The 17,143-nt window shown below is 35.9% G+C and overlaps 8 protein-coding genes across 8 annotated transcripts; 4 read left to right on the forward strand and 4 right to left on the reverse strand.

Annotated features, from left to right (window-relative positions):
• Positions 1-111: 111 nt before the first annotated feature.
• Positions 112-2,058, reverse strand: MUK1 (guanine nucleotide exchange factor MUK1; the record flags this gene model as incomplete). Its single annotated transcript, XM_003687903.1, has 1 exon — positions 112-2,058. One exon carries the CDS (start codon positions 2,056-2,058, stop codon positions 112-114), a length of 1,947 nt encoding a protein of 648 aa, XP_003687951.1.
• A 1,025-nt stretch (positions 2,059-3,083) lies between these two features.
• On the forward strand, positions 3,084-3,548 carry TPHA0L01650 (uncharacterized protein; the record flags this gene model as incomplete). Its single annotated transcript, XM_003687904.1, has 1 exon — positions 3,084-3,548. The coding sequence occupies one exon, from the start codon at positions 3,084-3,086 to the stop codon at positions 3,546-3,548; it is 465 nt and encodes a 154-aa protein (XP_003687952.1).
• A 220-nt stretch (positions 3,549-3,768) lies between these two features.
• TPHA0L01660 (uncharacterized protein) lies at positions 3,769-5,412 on the reverse strand (the record flags this gene model as incomplete). Its single annotated transcript, XM_003687905.1, has 1 exon — positions 3,769-5,412. The coding sequence occupies one exon, from the start codon at positions 5,410-5,412 to the stop codon at positions 3,769-3,771; it is 1,644 nt and encodes a 547-aa protein (XP_003687953.1).
• Positions 5,413-6,169: 757 nt separating this feature from the next.
• On the reverse strand, positions 6,170-7,744 carry UBP16 (putative ubiquitin-specific protease UBP16; the record flags this gene model as incomplete). The annotated part of the gene is made up of 1 exon (XM_003687906.1): positions 6,170-7,744. One exon carries the CDS (start codon positions 7,742-7,744, stop codon positions 6,170-6,172), a length of 1,575 nt encoding a protein of 524 aa, XP_003687954.1.
• A 395-nt stretch (positions 7,745-8,139) lies between these two features.
• On the reverse strand, positions 8,140-9,801 carry TPHA0L01680 (uncharacterized protein; the record flags this gene model as incomplete). Its single annotated transcript, XM_003687907.1, has 1 exon — positions 8,140-9,801. The coding sequence occupies one exon, from the start codon at positions 9,799-9,801 to the stop codon at positions 8,140-8,142; it is 1,662 nt and encodes a 553-aa protein (XP_003687955.1).
• A 1,111-nt stretch (positions 9,802-10,912) lies between these two features.
• TAF5 (chromatin modification protein) lies at positions 10,913-13,411 on the forward strand (the record flags this gene model as incomplete). Its single annotated transcript, XM_003687908.1, has 1 exon — positions 10,913-13,411. The coding sequence occupies one exon, from the start codon at positions 10,913-10,915 to the stop codon at positions 13,409-13,411; it is 2,499 nt and encodes an 832-aa protein (XP_003687956.1).
• Positions 13,412-13,620: 209 nt separating this feature from the next.
• TPHA0L01700 (DUF5315 domain-containing protein) lies at positions 13,621-14,235 on the forward strand (the record flags this gene model as incomplete). The annotated part of the gene is made up of 1 exon (XM_003687909.1): positions 13,621-14,235. The coding sequence occupies one exon, from the start codon at positions 13,621-13,623 to the stop codon at positions 14,233-14,235; it is 615 nt and encodes a 204-aa protein (XP_003687957.1).
• A 1,207-nt stretch (positions 14,236-15,442) lies between these two features.
• On the forward strand, positions 15,443-17,092 carry PGI1 (glucose-6-phosphate isomerase; the record flags this gene model as incomplete). The annotated part of the gene is made up of 1 exon (XM_003687910.1): positions 15,443-17,092. One exon carries the CDS (start codon positions 15,443-15,445, stop codon positions 17,090-17,092), a length of 1,650 nt encoding a protein of 549 aa, XP_003687958.1.
• Positions 17,093-17,143: the final 51 nt, after the last annotated feature.

Below are 17,143 nucleotides of genomic sequence, written 5' to 3' on the forward strand. Positions count from 1 at the left end.
TTATTATATAAATACACATCAAAATTAGAATGCATATCATCTCGTTATATATGAAATCAGAAATTATTGGAAAATACTATACTTTCAACTTTATAGATCTTTTAAATATTATTATATTTCTGGTGAATTTTTATTGGCGAAAGTTTTATATACCTCAAAGATTTCCTTGAGTTCATTCACTTTTAAATCTTCGAAATTCAAATCTCTGTATTTCTTCCAGTTATTAATAGTTGGTGTTTTTAATGATAACTTTTCAACTTCAGGGGTAGAATTATCACCAATTAATGTTTCATCAATTCCAGTTGGGAATTGTTCGTTTTCCTTTCCTGAGAATTTAACAGTTGCTGTATTATCTAATGATGTTAAAGATGGACTCCTTGAAATTGGCTTACCATATGCATAAGGTTTAATTCTGCCTAAAATGTTTTTAACGGAGGCATCTAGCACAGTTTTTATCCCATCATATGATGCAGACCTATTGATATTATCTGATAAAGGTAATTCGACAATCTGATCTAGATTAGAACTTGACAGTGAATGATGTAAGGATGGTAATTTCACAACTTTTCCGATACTAATATCCAAGATTTCTTGAGTTTCACGTTTCAGTATTTCTTGAGTTTCTTTTGAAAAGTCTGTAGTTTTAATACTATCAATGAAAGTTAAGGTAGCTTCGATATTTGTAAGCACGAAAAGTTCATTTTCAACTAATTTCTTCTTATATCTGAATAATTTAATAAATTGGGTATTCAAAAATATGTTCTTTGGGTTTGCTCGTATAACATAATAAATTAACAACGATAAATACTCGTCATTTGACGTAGGTTCGGTTGATGAAGTCATGGAACGATGCAATTTTACTAGTAAGCCAAGTTTCTCGCATGGTGCAATACTGTTGTAAATAAGCTCATTAAATATCTTCTCTGCAACTATAAAATCTTCTTCTTGAAAGTTAGATGGGACTTCAAGAAACTTTTTAAGGTCAATTGTATTATCTGCATTTAACTTATTCAGGCATTTTATTTTTTTATGAAGTAAATTGCTGTATTTTTCATATTCTGGACTATTTTTGAAAAGTTGAGAAAGCTTAAATAGTTCTGTGTTCTTTTCAGTATTATTTTTTTTTGTTGGCAACTCGTCAGTTTCATTAATTGAGGTTGATTTCAACATTTCATTAGGTTTGATTGCAGAAGTTCCTACATCAATAATTTTCTTGAAAATATCCTTTTCACAAAATTCCATGTACTTTTCAATTTTCAAGTTATTTAGTTCATTATTCTTCAACTGTTTATTTATTTCTTCTGGAGATAACATTTGAGTGACGTTTGTTGTTGAATCTGAGCTGAAGAGGGAAGATGACCTCCTACCTCTTATAGGGACATTACTATTAACACTACTACTCCTGCTTCTTGCAAACAACCCACTTAAACCACTGCTTAATGTTTCTCTGGCGTTCATGTACGTTGATACATTTGAATTTGAACTATTATTCTGCAACTGAATGTTTTGCAGATATTGGAAGCAATTCTTATCAAATGAAGTGTAAAAATTTTGAAAGACTGATGACAATTGTAAAATTGTTAATGGTTTTGCATATTTAGGTTGCTTCAAATCCACAATAAATAAATCCAATATTTTCATTAGCTCAGGAGGCAATTCTTTCAAGACATTAACTTCTTTTTCGACATCTTCTTCGTTGATCAATGATTCGTTTCCCACATGCATATTGCTATTCGAAGTATTAGCAGTTGTTGATGATGACATAGTGGATGATGAGGTAGTCGAAGTAGCGCCGATAGAGTTTGTAGTTGCTGATGATTTAACTGAAACTTGTGAGATTTGATCTGAAGTTTTATAAGAGGTATTCACAGACTTCAGTAAATCGAATTTTGAGTTTGATATTGGAGGAGTATGAAACACGTTAACTTTACTTGTACTGGTTGTAGTATTTTCTAATGATTTAGTTGAATTATCACCGTTTACCGATTCATCCTTTAATGCTGATTCAACCTTAGGTTTGAATGACTCCACTTGAGCGTCCTTCATGGTCAATTGCATAAATATACTTATGTTTTCCGTGGCTATATCACTATGAGTCTTCTATATGTTCAAAGTTCACCGTACACAGACACACACGCACATACAATTATATGTGTTTCAAATTGATCTCTTATATATATATATATGTGAATGGGTATGAATATAAATGTATAAGGAATGAATCTTGCAAAATAAGCTATTTGTTATCACCGAAATACTTCAGAGAAAAGTTAAATCGACCAACTATATCAATCCAATAAAATATCTTACTAAAACTAAACTTAGGACCTCTGTTTTACAACAAATAAATATCCAAGAATAGTAGTCATTAACTTAACCCATCTGATCACCCTATTTCGAGTTTCGATATTTTCGTATAATCGGCTACACTCTGCTTTACCAGTAAGAAAAGTACATTTCAATTCATAATTAACTCCTTGACGAAGAAACAGTTTGTAGTTCAAAGACCGACATAAATCTAAATGAGAAGGAAGTAACAGTAAGAATGAGGGCTTTGTTTAGAACAGATTATAAAGTCTACATAGAATATGTTTCCTAAATAGTTACGAATATATTCAAATAACGTTTGGAATTGCTTCGAATTGTGTACACTTATATATATATATGTGTGCGTGTGTTCCTAACGTAGGGTTCTCAAACAAGAATGGTATGGACATCAATCTTTGTAAGTGTCTTTATCAGGTATATCAATTGCCTGTGCATGTAGATGGATCTCTTGAAAGTAGGTCTTGCATATAATAAAGATATTAATATTTACTTCTGAGGTTATTCATCTTTAACGTCTGTTCAATTGTAATCACTTAGGCGAACATACCACTGAAAAATAGTCAACTGTATCATTCGATACATTCATGTAAATATAACCAACTAGTTCAGAATAGGACAGTATTTGAAGCATTTATCTTGCAGTAGTACAGATGTACTATCTTGAAATGAGAAGTGAATCAACAGCTGAGTTTCCACAAAGGTACGACGATAAAGACATTATAATTGTTAGATTTGAACAACTGTTTTGTGATTAAATGTTAAAGTCAGGCTTCAAGATAAAGAGACCTCATAGTCCCGATGTTATTGGGATGGAAAACTATAAGAAACAGAGGTTATTAGAAGATTTCTCTAATTTGAATATTAGTAATACAAACAAAAGTAAAGCTCCATCGATATCTAATTCTAACGTTAACATTCTCAAAACACATTCCTCGATATTGAAGATAGGAAAAGATGCAAATGATATAAACAGTTATAATGATATGATACTACAGAAATTTCGAAATGAGTTAATTAATCATAGCTTGCAAGTAGTAGTATGGAGAGATTACAAAACACTTATATATGAAAATTGGCTTAAATGGTATATAAGCCGACATAATGATTTTAACGCTTATGATATGCATGATGATGATGATGAGGATGTGGATATAGACGATGAGGATATGAATATAGATGATGAAATGGATATAGATATGGATGTTAATATGCAACTTTAGTATATATACTGCCTAATCATTATATAGCATGATGATACATACTAATAACATCGCACACACTAAATTATATAATACTTGATCTTTCAAATTAATAACATTTGAAAAAAACAGTAATATAATTTTGATTGTATAATTAAAAATGTCCCATTTATTTATCATTACATTTATTATATGTCTAAATTATATTTAATCTTACAAGTAACTCTTATAACTTTCCAGTTTAATTATCTATTACATTTATCTTTAATTTGTTTTGAATAATATAAGAAACTTGAGAGTCAGAGTTAATCAGTTCAGTTTCTCCATTCGATAGGTTTATTTCCAATTTGAAATTAATACCATCAATTCTTGTAGAAATGTTACTACGTAGTTCACTTAACATAGTATCAGGTTTTAACATCAGGGCAAATATATCATCATTATAATAAAATTTTATCTTTGTTGGTTTCAATTGAGGCGGTAACGAACTTGGTGGTCTTGACTTCTGTTTGCTCCCATCAAGAGATAATTCACCCATCTTTTCGTATAGTTGCAAATCTTCACCTGTTAAAGTGTTATCCCCTTGTAAATTGAGTTCATTTTTCGAAGGTAATTGTTGTGCCATTAAAGTTTCCGTGTTTTGGTTACTAAAGGAATCAGTAACAGTGTTTAGAAATTCTTCATCGTATCCATTATTTTTGATTGCAAATAGGTATTTGACATAATCACAACGAGAAATGTAGTCAGGTAAATGCACTAGTTCCGAGACATATATATTTAAATCATCTTTTCTTTTATTTGTGATTGATTCGGTGACTTGTGGTACTGGACCAGGAATATATGGCAGTATACGTTTCGTCCACTGTCCTGAGCTATTCCTCAACTTACCAGATTCTGATGGAAAAGTGTCAAGTAATTTTACTTGTAAATCATAAAAGTCTTGATAATATCTTTTCAGCTTTCTACTTTTACCATTAGATAACTCACAAATCAAGGTGAACCAATATTTATCATCCTCTAACAAATATGATACTACTGATGCTTTTTTAACAACCTCAGAATCAAATATTGGTGACTCTATGTATTCTTCATCAATATTGCCAACACCTCCAAAATTACTTTGTTGATTGTGATCTACTGAGCCTAAAGCAATATTACTATTTTTATATTTGGTAACATTACTTTTCCATTCCTTTACAGTGGGTAAATTTGCTGCTATGATGTCATCTTTAATTTTGTTACCAGTAGCAAAACCAGTAGATATATCTATGATACTGACAAAGTCAATAGGGACTAAACCTGGCCCTCCAAGTCTACCAATTGGTTTGGCAATGAACCATTCATAGTTATGATGTGCACAAATAAAAAGGTTTTCCCCTACGTATGCAGTTAATTCGTCAGCTTTTTCAGCTTGAAAATCATACAACACAATACCATAAAGAGATGAGGGCTGTGTTGAGATTTCATTTGATTGCTGTCGTGATATCCCACCATTACTATGTACACCTACTGAAGGAGGTCTTGTCTTATTGATTATTTCAAAATAGCTTTTCGGAACCATTCCCACCTTACTTGAATTTGGATTCGAAGCTTTGTACCATTCATCCTCTTCCTCTTCGACGTAAAAAAACTCGCCCTCTAAAAATGACAACTCTTCAGACGACTGGGCTCTATAATTATACAATGCTCTAATAACCCTCTCTGGAGAAGATATGTTTGAAGAATGACGGCCACGAGAAGAGGACACCCTCTTCTTATCAACAGACATAGTTCTTGAATGTTTCAGCAACTCAGATGTATCACGAGTTGGTCCAGATATATCAGCAGACGTTATACGCCCTTTCCCTTGACTGTCTCTCTTTGACAATTTAAAACCCTTTAACATTTCCTAATACAATTCAACTCAAGTCAGTATTTTATAATATTTTAACGATCGTAATACCTTCTAATAAAGCCTTCAAATGTTTTATTTGAAAATCAATCGATTTCTTTCTCCAGATTCGTTACTTTCTCCTGGAGCAACTAACCAAACAAAGGAAATGGAAGTAAAAAGAATTACAACTATAGAAACACCAACGTATGTATAACTGATGTCTTTGTAATAAGATTCTTCTCTTTTAACCTAAGACTTAAAACCACATTCACACAATGTGTCTAGTATTAAATAACAAATCATCTATTTGCAGTTTTATCAGATTATCTTGTTTTACTTTTTCTTTTGTTTTAAGTTTTTCTACTTTCGAAAAGAAAAAGAAACATGGCCTTCTCGAGATATTGCATGCATAATTGACAGCATAAGTAAGAAGTATCAAACAATACATTGTGAATGGGTAAGTTACTCACATAGCAAAGGTTGACCCACTGCCCCATATTCGATAAATCTGCTGATAGTTTGCTATGAGATGCATTGTTTTTTTTTCACTGGTTACTTCATTATAACTGAAGCTTCTTCAAACAGAGAATGTTGAATGATGATTGTGAAATATGTCAAGAATGTTTTAATACAGGCTTTATATTTGTTTACTTCATTGGATTAAACTAACATAATAAAGATAATGAAAGATTGGGTATGTTTCTTGTTTCTATCTGAATATTTGTATAAATACATGTGTGAATATAATCGTTAAGTAGTGAATTGGGGCTCAAGAAGCAAGATCGTAGTATAACATGTAGACGTACTTGGACTCGTTGATAACTTGGTTCTCTGTAACTTCAGAAATGTCAGTATCTGATATTTTCCAATATGGTTTACTCTTTATGGAGTTCAGCTTTTTGGTTTTGGATTCAAGAACTCCGATTGTACGCTGTTGCATGTTGTTGTCTACATCTAACTTCAATTGTATTACAGGTGTTCTGTTTATGATATCGTATTTCTTAATAATGTCATTGCCATTTTGTTCATAGGAAATTCTTTTTACTAAATTGGGTTTCTTTCTATAACATTGGTAGTGTCCTTCCATATGTGTGCCCGTATGTTTAACCATTGCCTGTAAACTATACTTATTATTAACTATATCACTGCAGATGTTATCGGTAATCGATTGGCTCTGAAGCTCTAGCTTGCTGTCGTAGGCAATGTTGCAAGAATTTCTAACAGAAATCATTCCATTGTAAGAAGATCTTGAGAGGTGAAGAATTAAAGCTAGGGGTGCTTTTGTAATTACTGTCTTCTTGATGATCTTTGACCTAATTTTTTGACAGACATTTAAACCATTTTTATTATATGACTTAATGTAGTATATTACATCGTCTGGTAACTCTTCATTGATACAAATTTTTGGTACCAGTTGTCTTAATGTATCAATATATCTTGATTCTTCGGCATTTATTGTTTTACCGTTGTTGTTCCTCTTTAAATATTCTTCATTAGCTAGAATTGAATTTATTTGACAAACCAAACACGCATAATCAGTGATCTCTTCAACTTGGTTCTTGTTGATCGTATTTAGTAGTGTATCTGATTGTATCCGAGGAAGATGGAGAGTTAGAATGATGAATTCGTGCTCTCTTACATTTGATGTTCTATTACAGGTTAGGCATATTAACGAATCAGTTTGGCAGCCAAGGAATGGAAATTCAGGCACTACCATCTGAGATTCACCACTTTTCTTGAAAGTTTGATCTAATACCTTATTTTCGTTCTTCAAAGTTTCTAAAAGAATTTGAGTTATCTCGTGGGCATCTTGCTGACCATTATTGAACTTGAGATGTACAGATACCTCCAACACTTTAATCAATTGTCTCACAGATGTACTTGTAGGTTTAGTTACTATTTTTTGTAAATCGAATAAAAATTCAGAGACAGCTATGTGCAAAGGAATAATTTGTCTCAGTGATCCATAATCGTCTAAAGGTGAGATCTTACTTCTCTCAATATTGGAAGATAGATGGTTGTTCTGTATAAACCCATATGTGATCTTTAATGTTTCATTTAAATAAATAGTAAATTTTGGCAGTGAGGATAGTGCTTGTAAGGAAGAATTGATAAAACAATATGTACTTGAATTAATTAATCCTGTGGTATACTTATCCTCTCGTTTTGATTCCTGATTGTTGTCCAATTTTTTGTTTATAAGAATATATTCTAAGCACGACTTGAATGTTGGGACTAATATATAACTCAATACAAGGGCAGTACATGTGTGTAAAATTAATTTTGTTTGATTATTTTTGTAGTATGAAAAGATAAATGAATTTATTCTACTAAATTCCCACATTTCCTGCTATAATTGTAATTGACAACTTGCAATATTCGCAGATGGATCAACTTCATCAAATAAAATAGAACCGCTTGTGTACTCTTTTCAATAGTTCTTCAATCATCTATCATCATTAAAGCTTTGGTATTTTTTAAACTAATCTTTTTATACCCTTAACTTGAAACATACCGAACAGTATAAGGCCTCAGATAATGCACACTAATAAAATGTATGCAGTGTATATACATATAAGTAAACGTGTATATTATTATTGTACTTATAGTATTCTATTTAAGATACATGAATTATGGTTTTTTTTATTAACAAGAGGTACGAATCAGTTTCTAAAATGCAAATATTGATTATGTAATATTATTCATGGCCAATTCTGATATGATTGTCCTAATTACTTGTTATCTAAGATTAGATTCATTATGACTTGTTGATAAGATGCTGGGTGAATATGGGGAATATGCCTTAGCATGTCTTCCTAGAGGTGGTAATTTAATAAATTGTTCGTCTGCAGATTTCATTTTGGGAGTGTCCGTCATGCTCATAGTTCGTGTATTATTAAAAGTATTTGAATCGTTTCTTACCATTGGTCTGTAATCAAAATCTGAGTTTAATAGGATTGTATTTGTATCTGGAGTGTTTAGTTCAAACGTTTTGGGTGATAGTGAGAATGGCATCAACTGTTCAGATGTTTGGGGTGTGGCGTATTTCCCTGTCGGGAGCAAATTTGGAAGAAGGACAGGTTGGTTCTCTGATACCGGAAATTGTTTGTTAGATTGACATTTGATACTAGATAATGTTTTGGCGACCGACATAGCACTGCCACTATAATTCGTTTCTGAATCTTGGCTTTGTTTATCTCTGGAGGTTAACGACAATTGGTAACCTAGGGATGGAAGTATAGTATTTCCTTGGAATGAATTATTTCCACTCTCCGAGCCACCTAAGGGTTGCTCTGATTTATTTCTGATATCAATGCCTTCTAATAACGAATAAAGATTGTTTTGTTTATTTGAGCTTGCAGCACTATTAGTTGCTTCCTCCTTAATTAACTGTATCAACTCCCTTTGGGTTGATAATATAGTTTCACATTTCTTCTTTGTAGAGTCTACCTCTTTTTTCACTGATTCTACTTCGATGCACAATTTTTCATTTAACGATTTGAAATGTTTACTAAATAAATTTACTTGTGATTCCAATTGCATATATTCGATGGCTCTTTGATCTGTATTATTCTTAATAACATTATTTTCAATTGCTCCATTTTTTGATTTTGATTGTCTATATTTTATTCTTCTATAAATATCGTTTTCTCTTGCCCTTTTAAATACTACATTTTCAACCAAACTAGGGACCAACTGCTGTAAAAAATAAGCCAAATAGCGATTTGATGAATCTTGTGAATTCATTAACATAATGAGGCCATCGATGAACACAACACCCAACGTTTCAAAAAGCATCGAAAAACGATCAAGCTTGAAATGTGTGTCATTTTTCGCATTCGCAGATATTGCTGTAGAGAGTACCAACGATTTTTGTTTCAAGAATGGTAACCATGGGGAAAGTTTACCCACCAGCTCCTTTGGAACAACCCTTTTAAGATCTCTATAATGAGTGATGGGAATTACAATATCCTCATGTCTAACCTTTAAGTTTCCAAATTCATTGGCAATTGTCTCTAATTCTATGGAATCATCCAATTCATTGAATAGAGTGAAAAACTCAAAATTGTCAATATCTACTGTAATGCCTTTACTTTCCAAAACTTTAACATAAACTAAAAATAAATAGACAGACAAAAAAACGGGACATTGGCCAAGCACGTTTGATCTTGTAATGACGCTCTGCCCCAACGTGACCTGCATAATGTGTTGTGAATCTGTAGCAATTAACAAATCAATAATCCTATAGTTCAACACAGGTTGAACAATATTAAAACTATTCATCACTAAAATTTGCAATAAACCATTCATAGCGCCCAAGAGACCCTTACCACGATTACTACACGCATCGTGGCCACGACCTTCGAGCAAATAATTGATGTAATCTAAGTACCGTACCATCTACACAATCATCTACAGTTCAAGTTTGTTTTAGTTACGCTAGTTACAGTCATCTACTACCATTGCCAACACTACTATATATATATATATATATATTCAAGATGGATGTTACGTTAGGGGTTTGGGAAGGACAAAGAATGAAATTGCTTCATATCTGGAAACTGATGGTTTCGATATATCTTAATCCTAATTCCCTCTACTCCACAATCAAATGCAGGTTCCTTTTATACCATCCAATGAATACAATACAAAGTAACCTTAAACCACTCTATAGCATGGTCTCACTAACCCACACATAACCTTAAATTCACGGTGTGGTAAATAGTGGGATCCCAGTTCTTGCGATGCACTTTAAAATCGAGAGTAGTCACCCCGACGGCGGAACTTCGTCTCTTGTTTCTCCGAGAGAACCCATCCAGGCCGCCCCTTAACGCCGGTGTGGATGCGCTGTGTTTTGTGTGTCGGCCGTTCCCGGCGCGGAGATACACTTCTTGTCCAGTTGTTCTCGGGGCTACTTGGCCGGGGCTCTCGGCGACGGTCACAGGGTTCCACTACATGACCACGTCGTCAAAGTGAGACCGCTGGGTGGGCAGTGGCTTCGAAACTATTGCGTCGCTGTCACCGGATGGATTGCTGACACTTGTGGGTTGTTTTCGGCAGCCTGCTCCACGCATGGGCGTGGCATGGATTTGTTTGTGCAATAGAGTGAATGTACAGTTGCTGTTCATAATGGTGGCAGTCGAAAGGAGTCGCGGCCGTGGGGTATCGACAGGTGTGCTAACACTACTGCATAGCTTCGTCTGCTTCGCATAGATATTGTACTGCTCAGATTGCTCTCTGCACAACTGTCACATGCAGAAAATTGTTTCGTACACGATGATCCGGTCTGCGAACTGTGAGATAACGAAAATATGAAAAATGTTGTAAGTGCACTGAAAACAATATCTATAAATGATGACATATGTTAATAGTAACTGTAATGCAAAGCTCAATGGCAACACTAAATTGAGCTTTGATTCTGTGGTGCACTCACACTGCTATTGAATCTTCCTTTCGATTGCATACATATACGCACGCATCCGCAAAGAACAAAGTGCAATCGTAACAAAAAATGTCAGACAATCAGGCTACGGTTCCTGCGGAAGACACTAGTGCCAAACAGGCTAAACAACAGAAGCTACCGAAACCGTCCAAACCGGTGAAACAGCAGAAACCGTTGAAACAACAGAAAACAGTCGCTAAAAAGGATGCGACTGAAGCAAGAGGTACCACCTCGACTTCAACAGATGCCGCAGGTTCAAATACAGGTAAAAAACAACAGACCAGTACTAATCCACCATCTGGTACACCAAGCAAGCAAGCAGGTCAGTTCTCGGCTTCTGATCTGAATAGAATCGTGTTGGAGTATTTGAATAAAAAAGGTTATCATCAAACTGAAGCACTCTTGAGGCAAGAGAGTTTGGGCAACAATAAAAGTAAACCAACAGTGGAGAAAGCTAAAGAAGAGAAGAGAAAAGAAAAGGAGAAAGAGAAAGAAAAAGAAAAATTGGAACAGGCAAAGAAGAGAGATGTAGATGGTAATATCATATCTTATGAACAGATAAAACAAGAAACTTCTCCAGAGAGTTACATCAGGGCCTATAGATTATTGAAAGAATGGGTGGATTCATCGTTGGAAATGTACAAATCGGATCTGGATCAAATACTATACCCAGTCTTTATTTATATCTTCTTGAAAATAGTGTCAAAATCACCAATTCATGCTCGTGGATTCTTCGATAAGTATTCTTCTGATTTTAGAGCTTTCCATAGCACAGAGATAAATAGACTGTTTAGTGTTAACTCACAAGATCACATAAAGGAAAATGAAATAGCAAACGCCTTTCACTCAAATAGATACAGAGTGACTCTCACAAAGACGACAGTAAATCTATTACTGTTCTATCTGAATGATAACGTCAATATAGGTGGTTCTTTAATTATCAGTATTTTGAATGAGTATATGGAATTAAATATCGTTGAAACAGTCACATCTAAGGAAAGGTTACAAGATGGTATCAAATTAATTTCAGAAAATGATAGATCAAACATCAACTACGAAATAAATTCAACACCTGTCAAATTAGGCAAATTACCACAAGATGAAGAATTTATCAAAGAGATAGAGACGGAGTTGAAAATCTTAGATGAAAAAGAAAAACAGAATATTGTAAACACTGCAGAAAATAATAAACCATTACCTCCCATTACTTTACTAGAAGAGTTTCGTGGTCTACTCAGTCGATCATATGTCGATTATTTTGGTAAAAAGAATAAAGGATCGAACATAGGAAGTGAAATAAGTGAGAAAAAATCTGCATCAAGATCAGTTGACATTCAGTCTCCTTCAATCGAAGTTCTACCATTACCTCCTAAGAATGCATTAGATTTAAAAATTGAAATACAAAAAGTTAAGGAATATCGTGACTATGTTCCACTTTATGATCTAAAGACAGCACTACCAAGTGTATGTATGTTTACTTTTCTAAACACAAACAACGAAATGTTATCGTTAAGTTACAGTAATGACTGTAGATTAGCAGCAGCCGGTTTTAAAGACAGTTATATTAAGGTTTGGTCTTTAGACGGTACTACGCTAGAAAGTAAAGCTACTAAAATACAACCATCCAAATCCCAAGCAGCTCTAAGAGCTGGATTAGATAATAAAATTAATGAGAAAACTAGATCTCAAGAAACTCCCATCACTACTGTTAAACTAGTAGGACACAGCGGTGCTATTTACTCAACAAGTTTCAGTCCGGATAACAAACTATTGGTTTCCGCATCAGAGGACAAAACTATACGATTATGGTCGATGGATACGCGCACAACATTAGTCACATATAAAGGTCACAATCACCCTGTCTGGGATGTTCAATTCTCACCAGTAGGGCATTATTTTGCCACTGCATCTCACGATCAAACAGCTAGGTTATGGTCTTGTGACCATATATTTCCATTAAGAATTTTCTCCGGTCATATAAGTGACGTGGATTGTGTTACCTTCCATCCTAACGGATGTTATATATTCACCGGTTCTAGTGACAAAACATGTAGAATGTGGGATATCACCACTGGTGAATCTGTACGTTTATTTATTGGACATACAGCTCCAATTCTATCAGTTGCTGTTGCACCAGACGGGCTAAGATTAGCCACTGGTAGTGAAGATGGTGTCATACATATATGGGATATTGGTACTGGTAAGAGTCTAAAGAAATTAATTGGACATGGTAAGAGCGCTGTCAATTCCTTATCGTACAACAAAGAGAGCAACATTCTTGTGAGCGGCGGTTCTGATAATTCTGTCCGTATCTGGGATTTAACGGTTGAAAACAATGAGAACAGTTTCAATAATGAAGCGGAGTCTGGTTTGAACCAGCCTATCATTGGGTACTCGGGCAGACAGCTTCCTTCGGTTACGCAAGATATGAAAGAATTCGGTAAGAACAACTCGGTCGTTCCAACCACTGATCTGGTGGTAAGTTTCTACACGAAGAAAACTCCAATCTACAAAACCCAATTCACTAGAAGTAACATTGTGTTTGCAGGAGGTGCATTAAGGGATTGAGATTTATATATCTAACTGTATTTAGTAATGTATAGAATTGCACTAACAGAATCATTATATAATTGCCAATACCCATAGTAATATCGATAAGCGGGTGAAAAAAACCTTGAAAATGTAAAAGATATGATCTATTTAAAGATAGATATTTACGTGAGATTAACAGACGCTACAAAAGATAAGAAAACTGTAGCAGTCCTGAGTGCTAAGAGATGGACGGTACAGAACCCTTTGAAGAAGATAGAGGTGATCATCCCACTAGCGTAGCGAGAACACTTCCCAACGCTGAAGATATCCTTGGAAAGACAGGCACCGGTCCCAGATTAGTAGCTGAGCCCCCAGTGGACAAACAAGACAAACTTTGGAGTGAAATCGATGCCTTGGACGACGTCAAGAAATTAGCCAATGAAGATGGTCAGTTCAACGGGTTCTCGTCGGGCGCTAATATCCAATTGGAGAAGATCAAAGACACTCATATGAAGCTATTGCAACTGATGAAGGAACGTAACGCCAGAATCGAGGAAAAAGAACGATTGAAAGTGACCACTAGTAAGTCCAACGACGAGGTGAGTGTCAATGTCAGCAATACGAAGAAGGAACACCGTTTCAGTCCTAAGAAGCACCTAAAAGATGCACTGTATAATGCCAGGAACAAGAATAAAGAAGTGAACAAAACCGATGGCGAAGGAGATGAAAGTGAGAAGGCTGATAGGCTGCAATCGGACGTGGCATACGTACAGATCGATAACTCGAACTCGATGATGCTATCAGAAGAAAATACATACATCGACGACATGATCGACATAATGAGAGACCTAAGAACCTAGCCTTTTTAACCATCCATCCATCCACCGCCAGTGTTGAGCAGATTGGCTCCACTCTAGGAATTGCTGCCCGAGGTCACCCGGCCCAGCATTTCGAGCCAGTCACCCGGCCACCATCGGGCGGGTTATACACAAATCACATTTTAAAGCATTCTGCAGCATGAACGAACAGACTATAGGATCCATAGATCCTATATCCCTTAATCTAGAGACAATGCGAGCCCGGTCTCAGCACCGTTAACATCACCAACATGCAGATAAACGTTTCACGACCAATTGTGCGATGCACCATGGCACAATAAGCAGCTGTGTCTCCTTTCTGTTCCACCAAACACCCATCGCCAGCACGCTCCCACCGACCCTCTCTGTCCAGCTTCCACTAATTGTGCAACAGGTCTGCGTGCGCGCTGTGCGGTGCTGCCTCCGACGCGGCGCTGCTGTCGGCCTCTCCAGGCAGCACTGCCGACGGTACTGTGGTGGGCCCAGTGGGTCCCCGCCCGCCGGCGCAGACAGACAGGCAACCGCAACACAATCCACCACCTCCGAGGCCATTTTGTTTACGGCTTCAATTGGATCCAGCACGCTTGTTTAAGCACATACAGGTGTATTTCAGATGCCACTGCTACTCTACACACCACCATCACATATCAATGCGTTAATTATCGTCCATTTCGAATTCACCTCACCAAGAGGTCCCAATCGCAGTAACTCGAACTTTATCTAAAGGTGAGTTCGATCTATGCCACCCGATGAGAAACTTGAGAAACTTGAGAAACTTGAGAAACCCACTCAGCAGTAGTGGCCAGGATGTCCAAGTTGTTTCTTTGGATAGGGGTTCTACTATCGATATATACCCTTGAACACCGGTTACGAAAACATGTTGGTAAAACAATCGCATATTGTATTGCAAACACATTTATGCAAGACAGTGTATCAACAAATAGTTTTCTCTTATTTTGCAACGACGTTCAAGACATGCCAATTTCTACTTCGTGTATAAATAAAACTCAATAATTGCTTGTTTATTTCCACTTTTCCCAATCAAAAACTTTGTATCACTAGCATAGTTTCGTTCCTTGCAGTTCATATATATATACGTTTGCGTTTATTTCTAATTCGTTTTTATACAGTCTCTCTTTAATTCGCATTTGTAGTATTTCCCATTACTAAGAAAACCATCTTTACATTTCATACAAAGAATCATTTAAAAATGTCCAACTTCAAATTAGCCACTGAATTACCAGCCTGGAAAAAGTTACAACAAATCTACGATGCTGATGGTAAGAACATCAAAGTCAAGGATGAATTTGCCAAGGACTCCCAAAGATTCAACAAGTTATCCAAGACCTTCACTAACTACGATGGCTCTAAAATCTTATTCGATTTCTCAAAGAATTTGGTCAATGACGAAGTCTTAGCTACTTTAATCGAATTAGCTAAGGAAGCCGATGTCGCTGGTTTAAGAGATGAAATGTTCAAGGGTGAACACATCAACACCACCGAAGACCGTGCTGTCTTCCATCCAGCTTTAAGAAACAGAGCTAACAAGCCAATGTACGTTGACGGTAAGAATGTTGCTCCAGAAGTCGACGCTGTCCTACAACACATGAAGGAATTCTCTGAAGAAGTTAGATCTGGTGCCTGGAAGGGTTACACTGGCAAGAAGATCACCGACGTTGTCAACATTGGTATTGGTGGTTCTGATTTAGGTCCAGTTATGGTCACTGAAGCTTTGAAGCACTACTCTGGTGTTTTAGACGTCCACTTCGTCTCTAACATCGATGGTACTCACATTGCTGAAACTTTAAAGACCTTGAATGCTGAAACTACTTTATTCTTAATTGCCTCTAAGACTTTCACTACTGCTGAAACCATCACTAACGCTACTTCTGCTAAGAACTGGTTCTTATCTAAGACTGGTAACAACCCAGCCCATATTGCTAAGCATTTCGCTGCTTTATCCACAAACGAAGTTGAAGTTGCCAAGTTCGGTATTGACACCAAGAACATGTTCGGTTTTGAAAACTGGGTCGGTGGTCGTTACTCTGTTTGGTCTGCTATCGGTTTATCCGTTGCTTTATACATCGGTTACGACAACTTCGATGCCTTCTTAAAGGGTGCTGAGGCCGTTGACAAGCATTTCCAAGAAACTCCATTAGAAGAAAACATCCCTCTATTAGGTGGTTTATTATCTGTTTGGTACAACAACTTCCACGGTGCTCAAACCCATTTAGTTGCTCCATACGATCAATACTTACACAGATTCCCAGCTTACTTACAACAATTATCTATGGAATCCAACGGTAAGTCTGTCACCAGAGGTAATGTTTTCGCTAACTACTCTACTGGTTCTATCTTATTCGGTGAACCAGCTACTAACGCACAACATTCTTTCTTCCAATTGGTTCACCAAGGTACTAAATTAATCCCTACCGATTTCATTTTAGCTGCTCAATCTCATAACCCAATTGAAAACAAATTACACCAAAAGATGTTAGCTTCCAACTACTTTGCTCAAGCTGAAGCTTTATTAGTTGGTAAGGATGCCGCTGAAGTTGAAGCTGAAGGTGCCAAGGGTGGTTTAGTCCCACACAAGATCTTCTCCGGTAACAGACCAACTACCTCTATCTTAGCTCAAAAGATTACTCCAGCTACTTTAGGTTCTTTAATTGCTTACTACGAATTCTTAACCTTCACTGAAGGTGCTATCTGGAACATTAACTCCTTTGACCAATGGGGAGTCGAATTAGGTAAGGTCTTAGCCAAGGTTATCGGTAATGAATTAGTCGATGCTTCTCCAGTCAGTTCTCACGACCCATCTACCAACGGTTTAATCAACCAATTCAAGGAATGGATGTAATAGAGTCCTACAGCAGTTACTTGATAATACAAGATGTTTATTACTCTCCAT

Source organism: Tetrapisispora phaffii, chromosome 12 (assembly GCF_000236905.1).
Source record: "Tetrapisispora phaffii CBS 4417 chromosome 12, complete genome".
In the NCBI taxonomy this organism is placed as follows: domain Eukaryota; kingdom Fungi; phylum Ascomycota; class Saccharomycetes; order Saccharomycetales; family Saccharomycetaceae; genus Tetrapisispora; species Tetrapisispora phaffii.